The 19,774-nt window shown below is 39.9% G+C and overlaps 2 protein-coding genes across 3 annotated transcripts; both read right to left on the bottom strand.

Annotated features, from left to right (window-relative positions):
* Positions 1–8,266, bottom strand: chaf1b (chromatin assembly factor 1, subunit B). The gene is made up of 14 exons (XM_023415816.1): positions 8,188–8,266; positions 7,663–7,790; positions 7,034–7,166; positions 6,793–6,913; positions 5,733–5,836; positions 5,451–5,547; positions 5,231–5,315; positions 4,709–4,802; positions 4,544–4,613; positions 4,372–4,463; positions 4,090–4,249; positions 3,282–3,863; positions 1,572–1,660; positions 1–583 (listed from the first exon to the last, which is right to left on the bottom strand). Exons 2-14 carry the CDS (start codon positions 7,786–7,788, stop codon positions 483–485), a joined length of 1,854 nt encoding a protein of 617 aa, XP_023271584.1. The 5' UTR covers positions 7,789–7,790; positions 8,188–8,266; the 3' UTR covers positions 1–482.
* A 1,361-nt stretch (positions 8,267–9,627) lies between these two features.
* Positions 9,628–18,248, bottom strand: morc3a (MORC family CW-type zinc finger 3a). Of its 2 annotated transcripts, XM_023415979.2 has the most exons (19): positions 18,128–18,247; positions 17,283–17,355; positions 16,626–16,758; positions 16,045–16,271; positions 15,631–15,787; positions 15,285–15,423; positions 14,835–14,963; positions 14,565–14,684; positions 14,360–14,457; positions 14,146–14,253; positions 13,912–14,040; positions 13,186–13,260; positions 12,972–13,014; positions 12,679–12,789; positions 12,327–12,471; positions 12,164–12,236; positions 11,004–12,075; positions 10,418–10,620; positions 9,628–10,259 (listed from the first exon to the last, which is right to left on the bottom strand). In XM_023415979.2, the coding sequence occupies exons 1-19, from the start codon at positions 18,167–18,169 to the stop codon at positions 10,088–10,090; spliced, it is 3,249 nt and encodes a 1,082-aa protein (XP_023271747.1). In that variant the 5' UTR covers positions 18,170–18,247; the 3' UTR covers positions 9,628–10,087. The 2 variants fall into 2 exon arrangements, with proteins under 2 accessions (XP_023271747.1, XP_087032629.1); XM_087176503.1 differs by lacking the exon at positions 12,679–12,789 and having other exon boundaries at positions 18,128–18,248.
* Between the last annotated feature and the right edge of the window lie 1,526 nt (positions 18,249–19,774).

Raw genomic sequence — 19,774 nt, forward strand, 5'->3', positions numbered from 1 at the left:
CACTGTATATGAATCGTCCTTTATTAGACAGTAAGAAAATGACGCTTAGATGCTTTACACGCAGGCATCACACACATTAAACACAAAGCACTAATCTTCAAAGGGCATGTTTTCTTTTTCTTCTTCTTCAGGTTTGTTTCACAATAACATGTTCTTAATAAGAAGTAAGACAATTTTCCTTTTTATAACAGCACCTAAATGTCAAACACATCAAATTATAATACAGTTGATATATATAATATAAAACCCACATGACTAAAAAAAGAATTATCTCCAGGGCACCTACTGCAATGCAGTTTGTTTGTTTTATAACAGAATACATGACGTGAGGTTCAAGCTTCATCTAGTTAAATCAAGCACAGACGTATCAAAGCCAAACACACGGCTATGCCCTCTGGAATTAAATCCATTGGGAGCCTCAGTGGTTTTGTCCTGAAGCTTCTCTGTTTTCTGATGTAGCACCACACTGTTCTGAGTAAACACTAGTCCTGGCTGACACCGGTCTTTGCAGGGGGATCACTGGTCTTGGGCCGTTTTGATTCTGGAGGCTGGCACACTGGATCAGTGGGAGGAGAAGGACGTTCTGGAGAAACACAAGTGAAAAGCTCAGTGACAGAAGGGCTACACAGGACTACACAGTACAATCAAGCAAATAAAGTCAATATGCAGAGAGAAACTCACTGACTGGTTACCATACAAGCTATTTGATTAAAAAGGTAAAGACAGGGCACCGTGGTATTCCAAATTTTTTAATGTCAAGTTGTTTGTTTCATTACATTTACAGACTAATTCCACTTTATTACAACTATTGGGTCTTATTTTGACAGTTTTGGTCATTCTTCATTTAGTGACTGCACAAAAGTGAGCAATCAGACAATATACAGGCCTCAAACAAACCAACTTGTAATCCAAATGTATTTCAAAAAGAAAACAAAAGCAAACTTTTTAAAAATTTTTTTTATTGTGTTGTGTTTCTTGCCCCGTCGCACTGCATTCTGGCGATATGGCTGGGCTATAGAAAGTACACATACAGCAGACATCATTTAAGTGTTGGATGTTGAAGTTCTGTGAATGCACACTGATGACAACTAGGGATGCACAGATCTGATCTGCAGCATCCGTATTGGACCAATTATGATCTGATAAAATGGATTGGGACACGTCGAGACTGATACACAGTCGATATCATAAAAAAATTTTCATTGTTTCTACTATCAGTTTCATTCACTCCTGGTGGGCCACTGACTCATTTTTTAGTTCCACAGCAATCCCTGGCCTCATGTTTACTCACATAACAACAATCCAAGTGAGTTCCACGCTGTGAGGTAAATAGGTTTTAAAGTTTGGAAAAAGAGAGCACCGTTATCTCAGTGATAATCTGTATTGTCAGATACCCAGTGATGATGCATCCAAATAAATACCAGGAGAGATAAAGCTGGATCGATGCATCCCTGATCACAATAGAAAGCACTCTGTCAACAAGGATGGATGATTTTTCCATCTGTATCAAATGTGCTTTTAAATCAAACTTCTCTTGTGATATTTACAACATCAAAGCTGCCCTCACTAACCATGTTTGGCCTTTTCAGTGGAGGACGGAGTCCTGAAGAGCGAACCAGCAGCTGCAGATCTGGATGCAACGGGAGTCAAAGATACTCTCCTGAAAACAAACAGAAAAGTAATGACTGTTAAAGAGAACAATGGAAAAACAAACAAACAAAAAATTCTTAGAATAAAATGTTCTCTTCTATGGTGAACAAAGCTAATCGCTGTTCCACTGCATTCATCCTCTTTTTTGTTCTTCTGATTCAGTCGCTGCCTACTAGTAAAAGTAGTCAAGCCTAGTCAAGGAGAACGCTCCAACTTAGAAGATACAAGGGCGAATACAAATGCACGTGCTGACCTGCCATTGTTCTACCAAGAGTCTGGCAGAGAGATTATTATTTTATAGTCAGTGGGGGGTCAAACGAATCCCTCAGACCAGACAGGGCTTTGTTCCAACTGTTAGTATTCAGCACACCAGACCACCACACCAAACGAAAACACCACAATCCGATCACAGCCACTTATATTTCTACTGCATTTTTTAGATGAATGTTTAAAATCCCCCCAATATTTTACACATTTTAAAGCGCACAGTGCTTTCTTGCTCTTAGTACTTATTTCTCTGAGCTGCATCTGTAGAGACAATCAGCTTAGTTTTTTTTTTTTTATAAATCATTTGGGTGGTGGATGTGTAGTTAGTTCCTCAGTCTGAAGTCAAAACTCATTTGAAAAGTTCAAGTATTTTCCATAAATTACCATACGCAGTCGTCTATGAGGCAGTACCTGCATTCTTCATCTACAGGACATCTAAATAGAACTTTCAATACCATTGGTGATTTATAACGTTTAGGATAATCTCACTGCAACAGAAATGACAGAAATCTGCTGCATGATTACCAAGTGAAACTTCACAGCATTCCCATATCGTTTCGGGGCTGGCTTCACTATATGGGCTTCTTGTCTTGTTGTTTGTGATCTGTTTGGCTCCTGCTGGCTGCACGACAACTTGCATCTCGAGGATAATAAAGATATTTCAACTTTTCAACCTTCAATTCAGGATTGAAGTTTAAATTCTTTTAATTATGTTTGAGGTGTTACCGGATATCAGTGAGTTAAAGACTCATGGTGACCAAGCTTTTGCTGTCCTGGCCAAACCTTTGACTCCCTCTGGGGTAAGAGCATTTTGTAACCTTAGCTTTAAACTGTGCTGTATTAATACATGTTTTCCCACTTAATGTAAATAAATATCATGTTTCAAACACAGCCTGTGATCGCATGAAATCACAAGAATGATTTTTGCAGTGTGGACCACTTTAAAAACATCCACAGGGTTGAAAAATACATCCACAAACTACACACACACACACACACAGATTCTAATGTCTCAAGCATGAGGATTTGTGATTTTTCTCAATAATTGTAAATGAAATATTTTTGCGTTTTGAAAAAACAAGCAGTTTGATGATGCTACCAGGGGGATCTAGGAAATTGTGGTGGGTATTTTCCACCATTTGCTGAAAATTGTAGGTTCAATGATTAAATCAATAACGTGATAATCATGAGCTGCAGCTGCAAAACACACACACTTACCCTCATATGACAAGAAAAACATACATTTAAATAATAAAAATGTACCTGTGTTCATAAGTTTCAGTGGTTTAGTAAGAAGTCAATTCCCTGGTTGCCTTTCACTCACTCTGACAGAATCAAACATGACAGCCCCCTGTTATATTTACCTTGGGGTAGGCCCCTTAGGGGTGGTTGTCCCCTTAGGAGTAGCGGGCCCAGCAGTATTAGCACTGTTGAGGACTTTAGGGGTGGAGGGAGTGAGGGGGGTGATGCGTAGCTGGGATTTGGAGGAGCTGGTTGGGGTGAGGGGGGCAATCTTTGGTTGGGGAGTTGATGGAGCGCTTGTGCTTCCACATGTTGGGGTCTGAGGTGCTGAAGGAGCGGTGGTTTTGGTGGAAGTGGGCTTCCCCCAACCCTCTAGGGTGTTGAGGGTGATCCTACGGGGCTGAGATTTAGACTTGGCAGTGGGGGTGTTCTTCTTCTCCTCTGGGGGGGTGACAGAGGGGGCATCTTTGCCGAGGCTGGTTTGGGATGTGAGAGTCGGGGCTGAGCTTGATGGCTGGGACACAGGGGACGATGTCCTGCCCGCTGATGATTTCTTGCCCTTTTTCTCAACACCACTGTTTGGGACAAAGTTCTCCAATGTGGGGGGCTCTTTCAGTGGAGTGCCCAGCTCTCCAGGAGAGAAGGACAGGAAGGAACAGTAACCGTCTGTGGAGGACACCGCCAGGAAGGAACCATCACGAGACCTAAACAGGATATTATAGAAACACGTCAGTGGAACTGTACATGAATGAGACACACATTCTTCTGACATTAGTAAGAATGTAAACCTTCAACTGAATGGGCATTATGCACAACAAATGCAGGTAAAATTTATTTTGTTGCAAATAGGCCTAGGTTATTCAAAAGAGGTGTTAAGCTATGCAAGAGCTCAACTACAAATGAAGCCAATAGAGGAAAGTCTTAGCTTACCATGTAAGATCACTGAGTGTGTGGTAGTGAATGTTTGACACCAGGCCGAAAGGAAGGGTCTGCTGAGTGTCATACAAGAAGATGGAGTCCTCTGATGCCACTGCAAACACCATACGGTACGGCAACTGGAATACGTTGGGAAGAGCCTGGACGGAGCCATCTGTGGAACAGAAATGTAGCAGAATGAAGAAAACGTACAAGAAAAGAGGAGATAACGAGTACGGACAATCCAAAATGACTTTATTAGTTTTGTCTGTTAACCAGTGAGATGTATGTCCTTGCCTTCTCCTTTCTTGGTTCTCAATTCAAAGTAGACAGGGCAGCAACGCACAGCCAGCGTGGCTTTAGTTGGACATGGCAAGTGGGCGATAGGCCTAAAAAAGACAGATATTTGTACATGAATTACCAGCATTAATGTAGCCAACATTGACTCTGAATAGCACAGAAAAGTTACCTCTTGAGGCCCTTCCTGGAAAAGATGTAGGTGGTATTTATGACATTTTCTCCAATCTCCACACATCCAGCTAAGGTTAAAAAAGGTGACAACAGAAGAGGAATATTACAACACTAAGTTTCACCAGATAAATGTCAGGTAAATGCCACAATGCTCTTTATGTACCTGGGGCGAGCAGGAAAGACCCATCCGGTGTGAATGAAAGACGTCGGAAGAACGACCTCATACTGTCATCGTGGAAGATTCTATACTGCTTGACCTGCAAAGATACAGAGAAGTGTGAGGCTGAGGGCACGTATATAACATGTCTCACTGATTTGGCAGCAGAGCAGGACTTCTCAGAAGATATTAGGGAGTTCAAACTCATAATTTTAAGACCAAATATAGGGAGCATTATAAAAAATTTTTAGTCAACAGGTGGTCAACGCAGAAGCATGAGTGAGAATGGAGAGTTGAGCTCATGGAGAAGAATCACAAAAGGGTACATGCAAAACGTAAGAATAAATATATTAGACTTTGGTGTACATGTAGGTCAGCTGAGGGATTTTGAGACTCTGATTTCACTGCAGAGAAATATGTTTAATTCTGACAACAACAAAAAACATCCATTGAAATAAAGGTGTTACATTGAATATATTAGTTTCATCTCACTCATTTGAGCATGATCAAAAGCAAATTTATACTGACCTCTCCCTCTGCCAGTGGTAGAGAGCTCATTTTACTGATACAGAAAGCCTTCTTCTTGGTGTGAGTGCTGTACACACGCATTACCCTGAAGGGAAGGAAAAACAAAAACATCTTGAGCATCGAGTTGCTGAAACTCCAGTGTCAGTGACTGGCTAAGCAACATCATATACAACCATGTAATGAATGACATTACTGAAACAGGAAGAGTGTGTTGTTGTACCTGTCACAGCTGAGAGTGGCAACATATTGCCCCAGAGGATCCCAGGTCACCCCCTGCACGTAGCTCTTATGGTCATTCAAGATACACAACTTCTGTCCTACAACACAAAAACAGTTGCAACCAACATAATAAATACAAAACAAAAATAAGACATATCCTCACGTTTTACAATATGCTATGAAGCATGCTTTGAAGTGCTTAACCAAACAGATGAAACAAAACAAATCTATGCAAAACACACACACACACACACACAGTTTGTATCTATGACCACAAGCAAACCTTTGTTGATGTCCCACATAATAGCAGTATTGTCGACAGACCCAGACACCATGAAGTTTCCATCCCGTGTCCAGGAGATGTCATACACATCTTCTATGTGTCCCCTGAAGACAGATCAAATAAGAAATCTCTTTGTATAACCATACTATTACTACAAATTTTGAAAAGCAAAGCAATGGTTGTACTTAAACTCTGTCTCAGATTAGGCATTCTAATTTTTCTACTGAGCTGGAGCATTTTTATACAATTACAAGGGGAAAATCATAAAATGATTTATCAACCACATTTACAGTAGTACAAACCACATGCAGCTGTAAAAACACATCGGATAGCAAACTGCAAGACACACAGAACAAGTAGAGTTCCATATGCAGATTAATATAAAGTAGCATAATTAGTATAGCTATAGAATAATAAGTATAAGCCTCTGGTGTCTTTCCCTCTTCTGTCACATCTGTCTTATTTTTATTATCTGGTTTTATGCTGTTGGATACGTGTTCAAGTAAAAAACTAAACTAACAGCATACAGTATCATTCATGACAAAGTAATGGTTCTCTTCCAAGTCTAAAACTGACATATACCATATGACAAATTATCAGTTCAAATGCAAACTGAAAATCAAATTTGGGCGGGGCAGACACCAGTGTAACAATATAATATAAACAGTTATTTATAATATTACAGGGAACTGTGAAATATCATTGTGATGGGAGGATTTGATCCTGTTTGGACAACTGTGCGGTGAACTGCAGTATTACCCTGTTTTCTTACAAATGAACCCACCAGCAATGTGCACTTGCCTTATTGATTGGCCTGTGCGGTGTACTGCCAGCCAACATTTCATTCCATTACAGCAAAGGCTGAGCCAGGTATAGCTGTTTAGATGGGACCTTACACTGTGCCATCAATGTGGTCACATCAAAATGAATGAGGAGGCTGTGTGTTTGGATTCTGATCTATTGTCAGTCTGAACACAGCCTGAGAGTCTTTAGAATCAAAGGAAAGGAGGTAGAAATTGTCATGAAAACTCTCTAACTTGATGGGATCAGAGCTGCATACCTAAGTGTCTTGACCACAGACCAGCTCTCCTTGTTGAGCTGAGCATCTTCATCCTCCTGAAACACAGGTGCTTGCTCAGGCTCCTTCGAGTCATTGAGCTTCCACAGCAGAATCGCTGCATCTGTATCAAATAAAAGCCAAATGATTACTAAAAGGTACCTGTTCTGTTTTGATAATAACATCCTAGTAAGTAGTAACCCTTAAAATTTTACTTAGCATCTGTGTAATATGCGAGACATACCATCTCCTCCTGAGGCAAGCAGCTCTCCATTAGGGCTAAAGCGCACGACATTGACAGCCTTGGTGTGTCTAGCCAGATTAGACAGAAAATCCACCACTGCCTTTCCATCTGCACCCACGTCTACCCTCCACAGCTGCATCAACATCAGGGCAACAAAGGTCATTAAACACTCTCTATAAGTGGGTTTGACAACATTTTTACATATTTGCTGTGTTTACTACGACCAAACTCCATCACTGCCTAAAAAAGTAAATATGAAAATTACAATAGCTCCTTTAGTTGAGTTTTAAACCCATTTTTCTACTTTGTATCATATTCCACAGGTTCTACGAGTAAGTCAGTTCATTCAGTAGGTTGTTTCAAAGTCATTAGGTTCTGTAGATGCCCTGTGGAACAAGACAACAAAATATGTTACCATAGAAAATGTACTTTTGAATACATAAGTATTTTTAAAATCAAGTCCTCCAATATTTTAACTCAAGTAAAACATTTGACTGAACAACTTTCACTTATATTGGAGTCATATTTGACCAGGAGTATCTGTACTTTTACTCAAGTATTGCAGTTGTGTACTTTGTCCACCTCTGCCCGCAAAAAGATGCATCATTCATTCCTCTCTTTCCACTCACCCTGACGGTGGTGTCCACTCCAGCCGTGGCCAGTCGATGAATGCGTCCATCAGAGCTGTGCTGAAAGTCCAGACTGTAGACTGGCTCCTTGTTGTGCCATGCAATCTCACACGTTACCACCTTCATTTCTGTATATCCAACACCGAAGTCAGGAGGGAAAAAACAGGTACGTTATTTTGTACGTTACAGTTTTAAATGCACTGAAACTGGAAAGACAGTTGGTTATTTTTACATGCTAGCAAATGTAGAGGCTGTATTACGTACAGCGTATGATAATACATTGATTTAAACAGCTAAACTACCCAAACACTCACTGGAAACGAAAGCTACGCCGAGCTAACGCAGTTAGCAACAAACCTAGCGGGTTTAAGTGAGTTTGTTGGATGATTTGGGGCTAACGCTACGCACAAGTAAATACATACATTACTGTTAGCTGAAAAGTATGTTAGTTACGAATACACACGAGTTCTGTCTGTTTATTCTTTGGACTGAAGTTATCTCAAAGTAAGTCTTTTAGTGTTTTACCTCCTCTGTTGTCCACTCCAGTTGAAGACTTAAGTTATTTCCCGCGTACTGTTCGTTCAAAACTTCCGGTTGACTGGGCTGCAGTGATTGGACAAACATGCGGAAAGGGCGGTGCGCCTGAAATCCTGAAGCTGTACAACAGACAAGGATCAGCTCTGTGTTGAATGGTCCCAAAAGGTTTCTTAAGCATTAAAACACTTCAGTATGTTTTCTATTATTCTGTATTAAAGACTTAAAGCACATTTCTCGCAGTTTTCCTTTTTAGAGAGGTTTATAGGTGCTAGCGAAAAAATGAACTATTAAGCTCTATTAAACTAAGCTATTGGGGTTAGAGGCCTGGAAGCTTCACTGATCAGTTTTTGACAAGATGTAGAAGTATTGGAGAGCTTTTCATTGTTCTTGTATGAAGTATATCCTATTGGTAGCTATGTAATAACCCCTTTTTTTTTTTTTTTTTTACAGGCAAGGACTGAAACACAAAAAAATACCATGTAGTAGCTGACTTCTCTACCTATCCTCTGTGTTAGAGATGGTACCAAGGAGCCAGCAGATTGTTCAAGTGCAAGTTTTAAATAATTTGATTTTAACATTTATTCATGAAAGCCAACAAAAAAAAATCAAATCCAGACAATAGGCCGGACCAGGTCTGGATCAATAACCACCACATATATACCATTTTTAGTTATTGAACCTGTACCTAATTACCAGTTAGTCTCCAGCAACACAGTTTCTTATTTGTGAAACCTTTCTTTTCCGGTCTAGACCGATCTAGAACACAGCCCTGGTCTAATGTGGTGTGGATGTTAAAAAAGCAGTGAAATCACACCTTTTGGTACAATTTCACAAACAGAATAACAGTCAGTGTGTTCCTGCTCAAACTGTACAGCTCTGTGACATTTCTCATCTCAGTGAATAAGAGTTCCCTCTCTTTTCTCTGATCGTTCATAATTTAGACCAAATCAGAAATAATACAAGTAGCAACACAGCAGAGATTAACAATGTATCCTAGAAACAAGCTGCTTGGCAAGTTGCCACAGAAACGTTGATATTCAGATGAACCTGCATCGCTAAGACTGATCATGGTTAAAACTAGATGCTGCAATCGATGTGAAGTACATTCTAAAAACTGGTCTTGACAAAGAAAAAAACCGATTCAGCAGTTGGGTGTAGATGTAGCGTGAAGAGCTGCATGGTCACAGCAAAGACTGCTCACCATCCTTTCAGCCCTGAGAGGAAGAACTATTTGCCTGCATGGAAACCATACAGATTCAGAGCCTATTAGACATTACTCAAGCAAGCACACCCTGTTCAAGGACTTAGTGGGAAGTTTGTGATAACTCTTTCAGTTATGTTTCAGTTTGTATCACTCAGAAACATACTGAAGGGCTCATTGCCAGCCCTATCTTATGTATTCAGAAATGTTGACAAGGATACCAGAGCTACTGTGCCACAGAGCATTTTATCACAGAGCAAAGACAGGGAATACAAAAACATATCTGACAAAGAATATATACAAAACATGATTTAATAGAAACCTAAGAGAAATCAATCAGCTTTCATTGTGCAACAGAATCAGATGCAAAGCCATGATCCTTTCAAAACAACTGATTTTTTTCATTTTGTTAGGACATTAACACAAGGAAATATAGTAACTTTACTATACTACAATGGATAGATCAATGAGATCTCATATTTCGCTGATTAATTTTTTTTTTACCCAAAAACTTAACATAAAACTATGCAACTCAAAGCATTTTGTATTTACTGTACATCAATATAAAAACCTGTCATGTACATACCCTCTAATAAATATGACCTAATTTCCCTACTCTTATGAGTTTACATTAAATATTTACAGGTATAGTGCAATACTTCTGTTCAAGTGTTGACGATTTTTTAATTAATTTCTTGCTTCGTCCCCCCGCCGCTCGGCTTCGACATACTCCATAGTAGAGAGAACCTGTTCTAGGATCTCATCGACTACATTACATTCATAATTCACTTGGCCCAGGTCCAGAGCAGGCACGTAGGTGATAAGAAGGCGACCAATGTTCTGTCGAAGCTCAATCAAACTGAGAATAAGGGAGAGAAAAACAGAGAGGGAAACTCAGATTTACATTGCTGTTGTGCTGTTTTGCCATAAAGGTCTTTGTAAGAGTGATACTTCATCATGATGACACTGTGATTATTCATACAACATGTAAGGACAGTGATTTTCCAAAAATCTAACCTTCTGAATGTATCTGAGCTCGACTCTGCGCCAGATGCTGCTGTCCCCTCTGCCTCCTCTGGGTCTGTTTGTACAGAAGAGTCAGATGTTGCTTGTGCAGCTGCGCCTCCTTCTTGCGCATCTTCCCTCTGCTGCTCCAGGCTCAACCTGAGCTCTTCACACTGGGCTGCAAGGTTCGCCTTTTCCTCTGTCAGACTGTCCAACTGATGGCGTAGCACACAGTGAACCCCAAGAGGAAAGAAAAAGATACATAATGAAATTCAACATGGATGATACATGATGAATTATACATAATATACAAACATACGAACTCAGAGTGCACTGACATTAGGCTTGTTTGGAAATATTGTTTGAGAATTATTGTGGGGTACACAAGTATTCATAATTGTAAACAGTGTTTGAAGCAGACTTAGACGCATGTGTGACAAAAAGCCCTTTTACTAGCTTTTCCGAGCTCTCAAGTGCATCACATGGTCTTCTAATCTCCAAATTCCACACTTGCATCACATGATGACAACAAGCTTTTTGTCTTAAAACACTACACACATGCTAACGTGTACATTGAAAGACTTGTTGGTACACTGACCTGTGAGTGCAGTTCATCGTTCTCCTTGTTTCTTTGATCCACTTCCCGGATCAAACAGTCAACTTGCAGCGCAATATCATCAAGGTCGTTTTCCAAACCATGACCATTAAAGTGCTTGGTCTCAGCAGCTGCCAGTAAAGCATCTTTGTCCTTAATCAATTCATCGACCTTCTGTTTGGCCTTCTCAAACAGACTTTTGTAGTCATTCCCCCCCTGTGTTTCCTCCGTCTCCTCCACCTGGTTGGCCTGGTGAGAGCACTCCTTCTTTACATTAACCTGAGACAGTCTGCTTTGCATGTCTTGCAGCTGACAGGTGAGTTTGTCGACCTGCTCTTTAAACTGGTCTCTCTCCTGAGCTGTCGCCTGCATGAGCTCCAGGAGCTGGTCTTGCTGTTCCTGTACCTCAGTAATACTTGGGTGGTGATGTGGAGAGTATTGTCTATCAGAGGCATCTACTCGGGACGGTCCTGCAGCTTCGTCACTTTCCAGATGACGTCTCATTCCCTTCTGCAATGTGCCATTTTGAGTGTCTCCCTCGCTCTCCTGCTTAATTACTCTTTGCTCGACGTCGCAGACACCAATGTCCGCATGTGAACTCTGTTTGTTACCATTCGTGTTAGACGTGCTCTGCTCTGTATCCTCCCTCCCTTCTGCTTCATTTTGGCTCTCCTCTTCCTCCTTCACTTTGTGTACTTCCGTTTGGGTGGTGGTGTTGGTCATCTCTGGAGGAGGTGCTGGGGATGGACTGGTTCCCACAGCTGCTGACCCTGTATTGCTTGGTCCTGCTGTGGCGACGTCCATTGCAGCATCACTTGGTTCTTTCTCTTTCTTCACTTTAGTCACATCAAAGCTTGGCTTTTTTGGCTTGGGCGTACTGGCATTCTCCAAGATGACAATGTCATCATCAGTATCATCGTCATCACCATCAACTACAGGCACTGGTTGGTGCGATGGGGAGCGAAGCGGGCTCACATCCACTGATGAGGGTGCATCTGAGACGTGCCTGCGGAAGCCGTTTACTCGAAGTCTTTTGGGCGTTCTTTGTGGGGTAGCAGGCTGTGTTCTTTTCCCCCTGCAGCGTACACAACACACAGTTCATATACTTCTTATATTAAGTGAAATTGATATATTCAAGGTCACAAACAACACAACAATCATACCTCACGGGGCCAGCTGCCAGAGAGCATACATTAGAAATGACTGGAAGACCATTGCTACTGGAGGGGCTGCAAGCTACGGAGAAAGAAAACGGACACATTTTCATACACATACAAGAATGTTATTTCTCACTGTCACTCATGCACAAATAGCAATTTTACTCACCAGCTTGTGAAATGGTGGAGGACCTCAGTGGAGAGGATTCAGCCCTTGCTGCACCCCCTTGTCGGGACTCAGTGTTTAACCTACTCCTTGGGGTAGTGGGAGTGGTGGGGGAGTGGACAGTGGCGGGAGAGTTGACGTGGACAGTCTACCAACAAGAATAACAACAAAAAGAAAACAGAGATACAGATACGTTTTTTAAAATTATTTTCATTTGTTCATTTTCTTAAACCATATCCACTTTCTGCATTAATTAAAATGATGAGACTGGAAACATAATCTTCATCCTAAATCAAAATGAAACAACTCTATCATCATCACCCCCTGCCCCTTAAGTGTCAAATGGAAAGCGCACTGTTTGATGCAGCCGCCGTTTCAGGTCTTCCTGATTCCGTTTAAGAAGCTCATTTTGCCTGGCAAGATTTGCCAGACGCTGCTCTTCCTGACGCCTTCGATCCTCCTCATCCTAGATGAAAAAATTCCCAAAAGCACTATTAATGATGTTTTCACTTCCATTCAATCAGAATTCAATACTACGAGTAAAAGAACTGTTTAATCCAAACAGAAATCTGGTGCTCCATACGGAGGAACTAACAATAGCAGGGAGGAAAAATGTCAGATGATTTTTAACAGACAATGTGTCCTTACTTTTTCTTTTTTCTTCTTTTGCTGTTTTTTATCCTCCTTCTCTCTGTTAAATGTAAATCACAGAGGTAAGGATCCACAACAAGGAGCGAGTTGACACGTGAGGTCTAATTTTGGCAGCTTGATATATTATACAATTATTATTGAGTCTAAATATTGAATTACATTTTTGGGCAAAAGGTGTGGCCGTGTGTTTTAATGGAAATTTGTGACTCACTGTTGTTTATAGGTCTTGCAGTATGAAGGTCGTTCATCGTCAGAGTCCTCGGGCTCCTCCTCTACTTGGCAGCTCCTGGGAGAGCAAATTAGAGAGAGATGGAAAACATCAGCAAAGCAGTATAAGCAGTGATTTGAAGATGATGGTGGCCGAGCAGGTGGAGTTCAGGTAGAACAGTTAAACAAGAGCAGAAAACTGGAGCCTTAAAGATGAAGGAGACACACCATTTGAGCTCTATTACAACGACGCCACAATTCCAGATAACATCTAGTTTCATATCCTGATGTGGTTTTTGTATTCTGAAACCCATCCTATACTTAAATGTAGCATCATTTGCAAAAGAAATTGCAGGGAATTCAGTCAGTCCCCAATAGCTTAATTCAGTCTAGACCTACAAAGCAAGTTCTCCACTGTTGGATTCATGTTTGTGTAATAATTGTGATTCAACAATTTATATTCTGTATCTGTTTATGTTTACTAGTGTGTTAGTAGCTCTAAAATATATATATATTTATAAAAAGCTATGCATAAAATAAAGTTTTACAAACAGATGAGATCTCTTAAATGATGCTACATTTATTTTATTTTTTTCTAGAAATAATACTCCAGAGTCAAGCTGATCCTTAAATCTTGAAATGAACATGAACATCCTTTTCCAGTTACATTTGTTTATTTCATACAGATTATGATTACTGCCAGAGGTTTCCCTTATAAAGTTCTGGTTACCTGAACTGAGGATCAGGGTTCATCCGACAGAACCATTTATTTGGCAGCTTTCTGCAGTCGATCCCATCGGGGAGTTTACGCCAGCGCAAACAGTCATCACACTGCACCCAGTTTTGATCTGGTCGCTTCCTGAGGACACAGACAGAGACATGTATCAGAGCATGTGGGGAGTTAGCATGGATAGACAAATATGCATGTGGAATACAGATTGTGGGTCAGTTCAAAGGTACTAACATGGCATCTTCCACTGGTGTGGTGCTGTTTGGATTTTCTTTGCTCCACCTGTAGCGGATTTCTTTCCAGTACTCCTCCAGTTTGATCCCCAAACTGTTCATGGTTTTCCTGTAGCAAAAATTAGGCAATTTACACCTCTAATAAACAAATAAATAAACCCCAAGAATATGATCAAGATTACATAAGAAACTGAATGCAGAATTGTTGTTATTACCTGTACTTATCTGTCTCATTAAAGCTCTGTTTGTTGTGGGTAGGATCCAAAAAGTCACATTCTATTATCCCAATGACCCCAACCCCTTGGAAGTTGGCCTGTAGAAGGCAAAGATTCATAAGAGACAAACACCAGATGATAACATTTAGAACCCCTTGAAAATGTGATATCGACAGACACACTGACGGTCACAGCAGAAACTCACCTTAAGCTGGCAGCCCACACGTTCGTAGGCTTTGATGAGCCGATTCTTGTGATACATCATAATGCCATAGTGATCTTTGCTTTTGGTGTTATACCCGAAAATGATAGGAACGCGTTTGGTCTAAAATAATCTTTAAGGAAAACCCAAGAGCCGAGATACATGTAAACACTTTGGGAACACACCCATTTGTCCCAACACATTTATATATGCTCAACACATATCAGAAACCTAAGGAGGCACAGCTCTAGAGAACCTGTGATGAAAGGATACCAGGAAAATGGGCTTGTAGTGGTCCTTTCTGACGGAGGCCAGACTCTTAGCAATGAGCTGCGATTTCACTTTTTGACCACGTATGATGATCTGCATCCGCGGCTTCAGGTACAGAACACTGGAATATGCCTACACCCATCAAAAACACAATTATTCATTTATTTACAAAAACAAAGGAAAAGTGGTAAAGCCGGGAGTCAAGAGATTCATTTTTATGATATTTTTTTCACTTGGACACACACAATCAAGAGATTATATACAATAAGATGCATTTACATCATTCACAACAACGAGCTCAGCTTCACTGATTAAACCACAAAAAGAAAAGAAAAATACATTTTGTGTGTTTTTGTGTATAATATGTTAACAAGTGAATGTGTGTGGTAAATTGATGCCTTGCGTAGGCATATTAGTCATAATGATTCTTTTGAGGACAATATTGTTCCTTACCCGCAGTGAGTAAACACTCTGAGGGATGTATGACGTGACCTGTTGAGTAGTGTCACTCATTGCTTCGTAGATATCGGATGGAATTCGAATATCATATTGGTCCTTCGCAAAATCAAACTCTAGTGCATCTGTAGATGTCCTGTTAAGAACATAACATAATGGGCCTCTATAAATGTACATCACTGTACAAATCAGAGGTTTTGACTAGAGCCATAGCACAACACAGTGTAAATTATCTTCTAAAGCTAACTACACCTTAGCTTCTGAAATAAAACATACATCTAAAAATCGGCATGTGTATGTGTGTGTGTGTGTGTGTGTGTGTGGGTGTGGACTATTGACAGACCTGCGGAGATTCCAGATTATGATCCGCGTGCCAGTCTTTCCTGTGGACCAGGGGGGGGTAATGGCATCGAGCTCAGTGAGAAGCTCCGCCTGTGATTTGAAAGGGGAATGTAGGAGGATGTCCTGCAGACAGGTTTTGTGCTCCTCTTTTACAGACAGTAAAAGCTTAAGTTAAGGACAACTTCAAATGGAAACTTAGGACAAACACAAATATGACTGAGATATAATATGCTTCTCTAGAGGCATAACTATAACTAGGCTGTTTTCACATTAACAGACAAAAATTAAAAATGTGTCAGATCAGGGTTTTGTAGAGCGCAGTATTTTAATAATGCCAATAAATCAAGAAGATATTAAGATATAACATTTCATCCATGAGCATGATATGTGAATTAATCCATCAGATAAAGGATATACTTTCCTGTTTTTGTAGGTTCAAAGCAGACAATTGGTACAATTATTTGCTTAGCGTCGATTTTTTTCAGGTAGGTCTGAGAGAGCATCCCCACACATGAAGTGCTGTTCGACTTGGAAAAGACGATGACATCTTTCCCAAGACGCATGGATCCAGACTTGAAGCCGTTGCCATAGATTCCTATTGGTGCTTGACCATTGACAGCAGTCTTATCACTGTACCCAAAACTTAAGGGAGAGAAATGCAAATATTCCTTAATAACGATACGAGCTGCATCATAGTTAAATCACATTCATCATCAAAAATTTGAGTTTTTCCAAATCCTATTAATAATTTTTATTTAAAAAGTTTAGACAGTGGTCATTATCACTACAATAATGGAAGTGATAACGTGACTATGAAGTAGCCATGATACTCTACAGTGAATAACAAATTATTAACAAATGTCAAACATTAAAAATGATGGCGAGTTTTCAAAGATATCATTACTTTTCCAATTCCAAAAATGTTGCAAAAGTGCATGAACTCTCAAAGCTATTTTCAAATTATTTTCCAGAAATACCAAGCAGCAGTGTCTGTACCTGAGCATCTTGTGCATAGCTTCATGGTCCAGTCCATTTCCATTATCCATAAAGCTGAGACACTGTTCTTGTTTGACCACAGTCTTATCAATCCAGAACTGTTTGGCACTGACATCTGGATCGTAGGCATTGTCTTTAAGAAAAAATAAAACATTTTTTGGGGGCATATTAAAGTCACATCAACAGGTTGATTATGTGTTCGACTGGGTTTATAAAGTCACACAATAATTTGCAATGGCTAGTTTATGCGTAGAAATTTTCTCCCTTCAGTAAAAATTTAAACAAGACACAATTGTGTGGAAAAGAAATGTGAATTCATGTTTCATTTGACAGAAATCTGAATGACATCAGACAAAGAGTGAGTGAACCAGATAAAACATCAACAGATAGAACAGATACTTAATATTTTACATTTCACATTCTTTTCAATTTGACATAAATCTGTCCTGGTGAGTACCATTTGCATTTGAATGCATTTAAACATAGCTTGTTTAGATCACAAAAATGTATAGCACATAAGCATAGGATCATCATTTTGTCATCCATGAGTTTCAGTCAAGCAGGTCAACTGGGGACATCAATAGCACGTGGTAAAAGAAAAACAAAAGTAAAACACCCGGTTTCACGTGAACATGAAACCTTAGGATGATGACTCACCTATGAGCTCAGCTATGGCGCTAAAGGGCCCGGTGTGGCTGGTGGAGTTGGTATGAAGAAACTTGGGACAGAGCTGCAAGAGGAGCAAATTATTTACATACATCAGTCTACTCAAATCAACCAATCAACGTGTCTTTAACCTTATTTGAAGTGGCTTTATTACATTATTTATTGCATTAGGGAGATTCATTTAATTGAGGTAATATAGACTGTTAAGGAAGAGAGAGGAGGAGAGAGAGAGAGCTGTGTGCTACTGACACTTTTGTATAATAAATATAATAAACAACGGAACTAAAAGGAAACACACAATTCAACTAATTGGGAAATCGTTTTGCTTTATCCCAACAATATTTCAGGTGGTACAAAGACACACTTTGACTGATGTTTTTAGGTCGGCGATCAAACAGCATAGCACAGCGATATGAAGCTTACGTGTATATATCGTAAATATATTGGGACAAAGTAGCGGGCTCAACCTATCGATAAGACTGAGTACGTTTACAAGAGAGACACAACTAGCTAACCGGAAGTCAACTTCAGCCTTTTATATCGGCTTTACTCCGTGACTAAGAGTGATTTTACAGAGCTGCCACCAATAGTGACAGATTTTATTTTATCTATCGTTAGTTCGTCAATCGCCAACTCTCACTCGTTAGTAAACACAGAAACTGCGACCACGGAGCACCGTGGAGTCTGTACATGCAGTCAACATATCAAAACAGTGTATGCAACCGTATCGCCCACATTAGTGGAATATGTAGGAGAATATTTGCATAGAATATTTGCAACTGTTCACACCAGTAAGACAGTCAAACGTGCTACAATCAGGGGTAAAAGCTGCTCACCGTACTAAGAGGAACACCGCGGTCTGTTTGTGCCGTCGCCATATTTTCATAAGTACGGATACCAGTAGGAGGACGTGAGGGCAAACCAAACGCGCAAGACAGCACTGATTACTGAAAAAATATCAAACAATTCTTCTGTAGTCGTTCATGTTGTGTAATGAAAAACGCCATCTTAGGGGGATACTGACTAATTTCATTGTCCCACTTGTGTTAGTGCAAATATATGTTGATGTTTGTGAGCTCGTTCTTCATTAGCCAATGCTGCCTAAACTCTTAACGCTTTGCGTGTGTTATTGTCCCATTGAATGAAGACGTGCAATTCAATTCAGCACACCAAAGCGTCAATTGGTTCCATTATACAACTTGTACAATGAAAATTGAACAAGGAAGTCAAGAGCCGGAAACAGAGACAGCTCGTCTTCAAAGTAAACAAATAAACTGTCTAAATAATGAACTTAATTCAGAACTGTCATAGGTTTTTTGCAATAAATTTCCAATGAACACTGGAATTACAATAGATTCTTGCGATTCATGTATGTAGCTATTTATCAACGTATTAATATTTGTTTAAGGTTACTTGAAGTTCATGCACGGACCGTAAAATTTACAAATTACGATACTTAAACTGATTTTAAAAAGTTGCAAAAGGCTACAATAAATTATATTCTTTCTTTACAGTGTTTTCTATGGTGATAACTATTTACACATATGTTGAACGTGTCCTATTATCCCACCATTAATGACAGCTCACAGGTTAACACAGACACAAACCCATGTGTTCTCAAATATCTGTAACGTTTGTATTTTTTTATGAAGGGTTTCATAATGCAATTTTTCCCAATCACACCAGATGTGACGTTCCAGATGATAATAAAATAAATGGTAGCTATAACCACAAACATCGTCACATACAGTATTCGGATTTCATGATCTTGGAAGCAAATATAGATTATATACCCAATAGATATCATATAATGAAAACGGTAGTAATGTTTGGTTTGTGCACAACTACAAGCATTTAGGGCAGTTCATTTCAATACCCAAACGATAGACAGGAATGGTGCTGGCATTGGAAGGCTGTGTATAGTGTAAATAAAAGACGACAGAGATCATGGGATAAAAAGGGCTGTGTTGTGACTTTAGTTTCAGCGGTTTCTGTCTGTAGCTTTGTGAAAAAGACAAATGGTCTGCACAGTGCAGTTTCAGCCGAAGAGGGTTTTGCTGCTCTGTTTAGAATGCATTACTGGTTCCTATCCATTATGTGTGTTTGTAAGTTCATTTCCCGATCACTCTATATGCAAATCATTTTTTCTCCCTTTTTGTACATTTATTTGTCCATTGTTCATGGCTTTCATGGGTTTGGGTCATGGCAGCTGGTTAAGCATGGTAATCCAGACTTCTTTCTCTGCAGTCATGTCTTCCGGCTTCCACTGAGGGATTTTCTCGCTCCATTCATAGTATAGAGAACAACATTAATGTGGAACAGACAGGTTCTGTCCTGTGGCGCAAAACATGTTGTAGTGATTATGATGTGACATTGAATATTGTGTGGATGATGTGCAGGAAACACAATGCTTTACCTATAGGCATGTGGTGAAATTGTAACTATAGTGTTTTTATCACAGGTGCTTTACAATTTGCCTCTCA

This window comes from Seriola lalandi, unplaced genomic scaffold, assembly GCF_002814215.2.
Source record: "Seriola lalandi dorsalis isolate HSWRI2012SDOR001 ecotype SW California unplaced genomic scaffold, Sedor1 jcf7180002054559, whole genome shotgun sequence".
Lineage (NCBI taxonomy): Eukaryota > Metazoa > Chordata > Actinopteri > Carangiformes > Carangidae > Seriola > Seriola lalandi.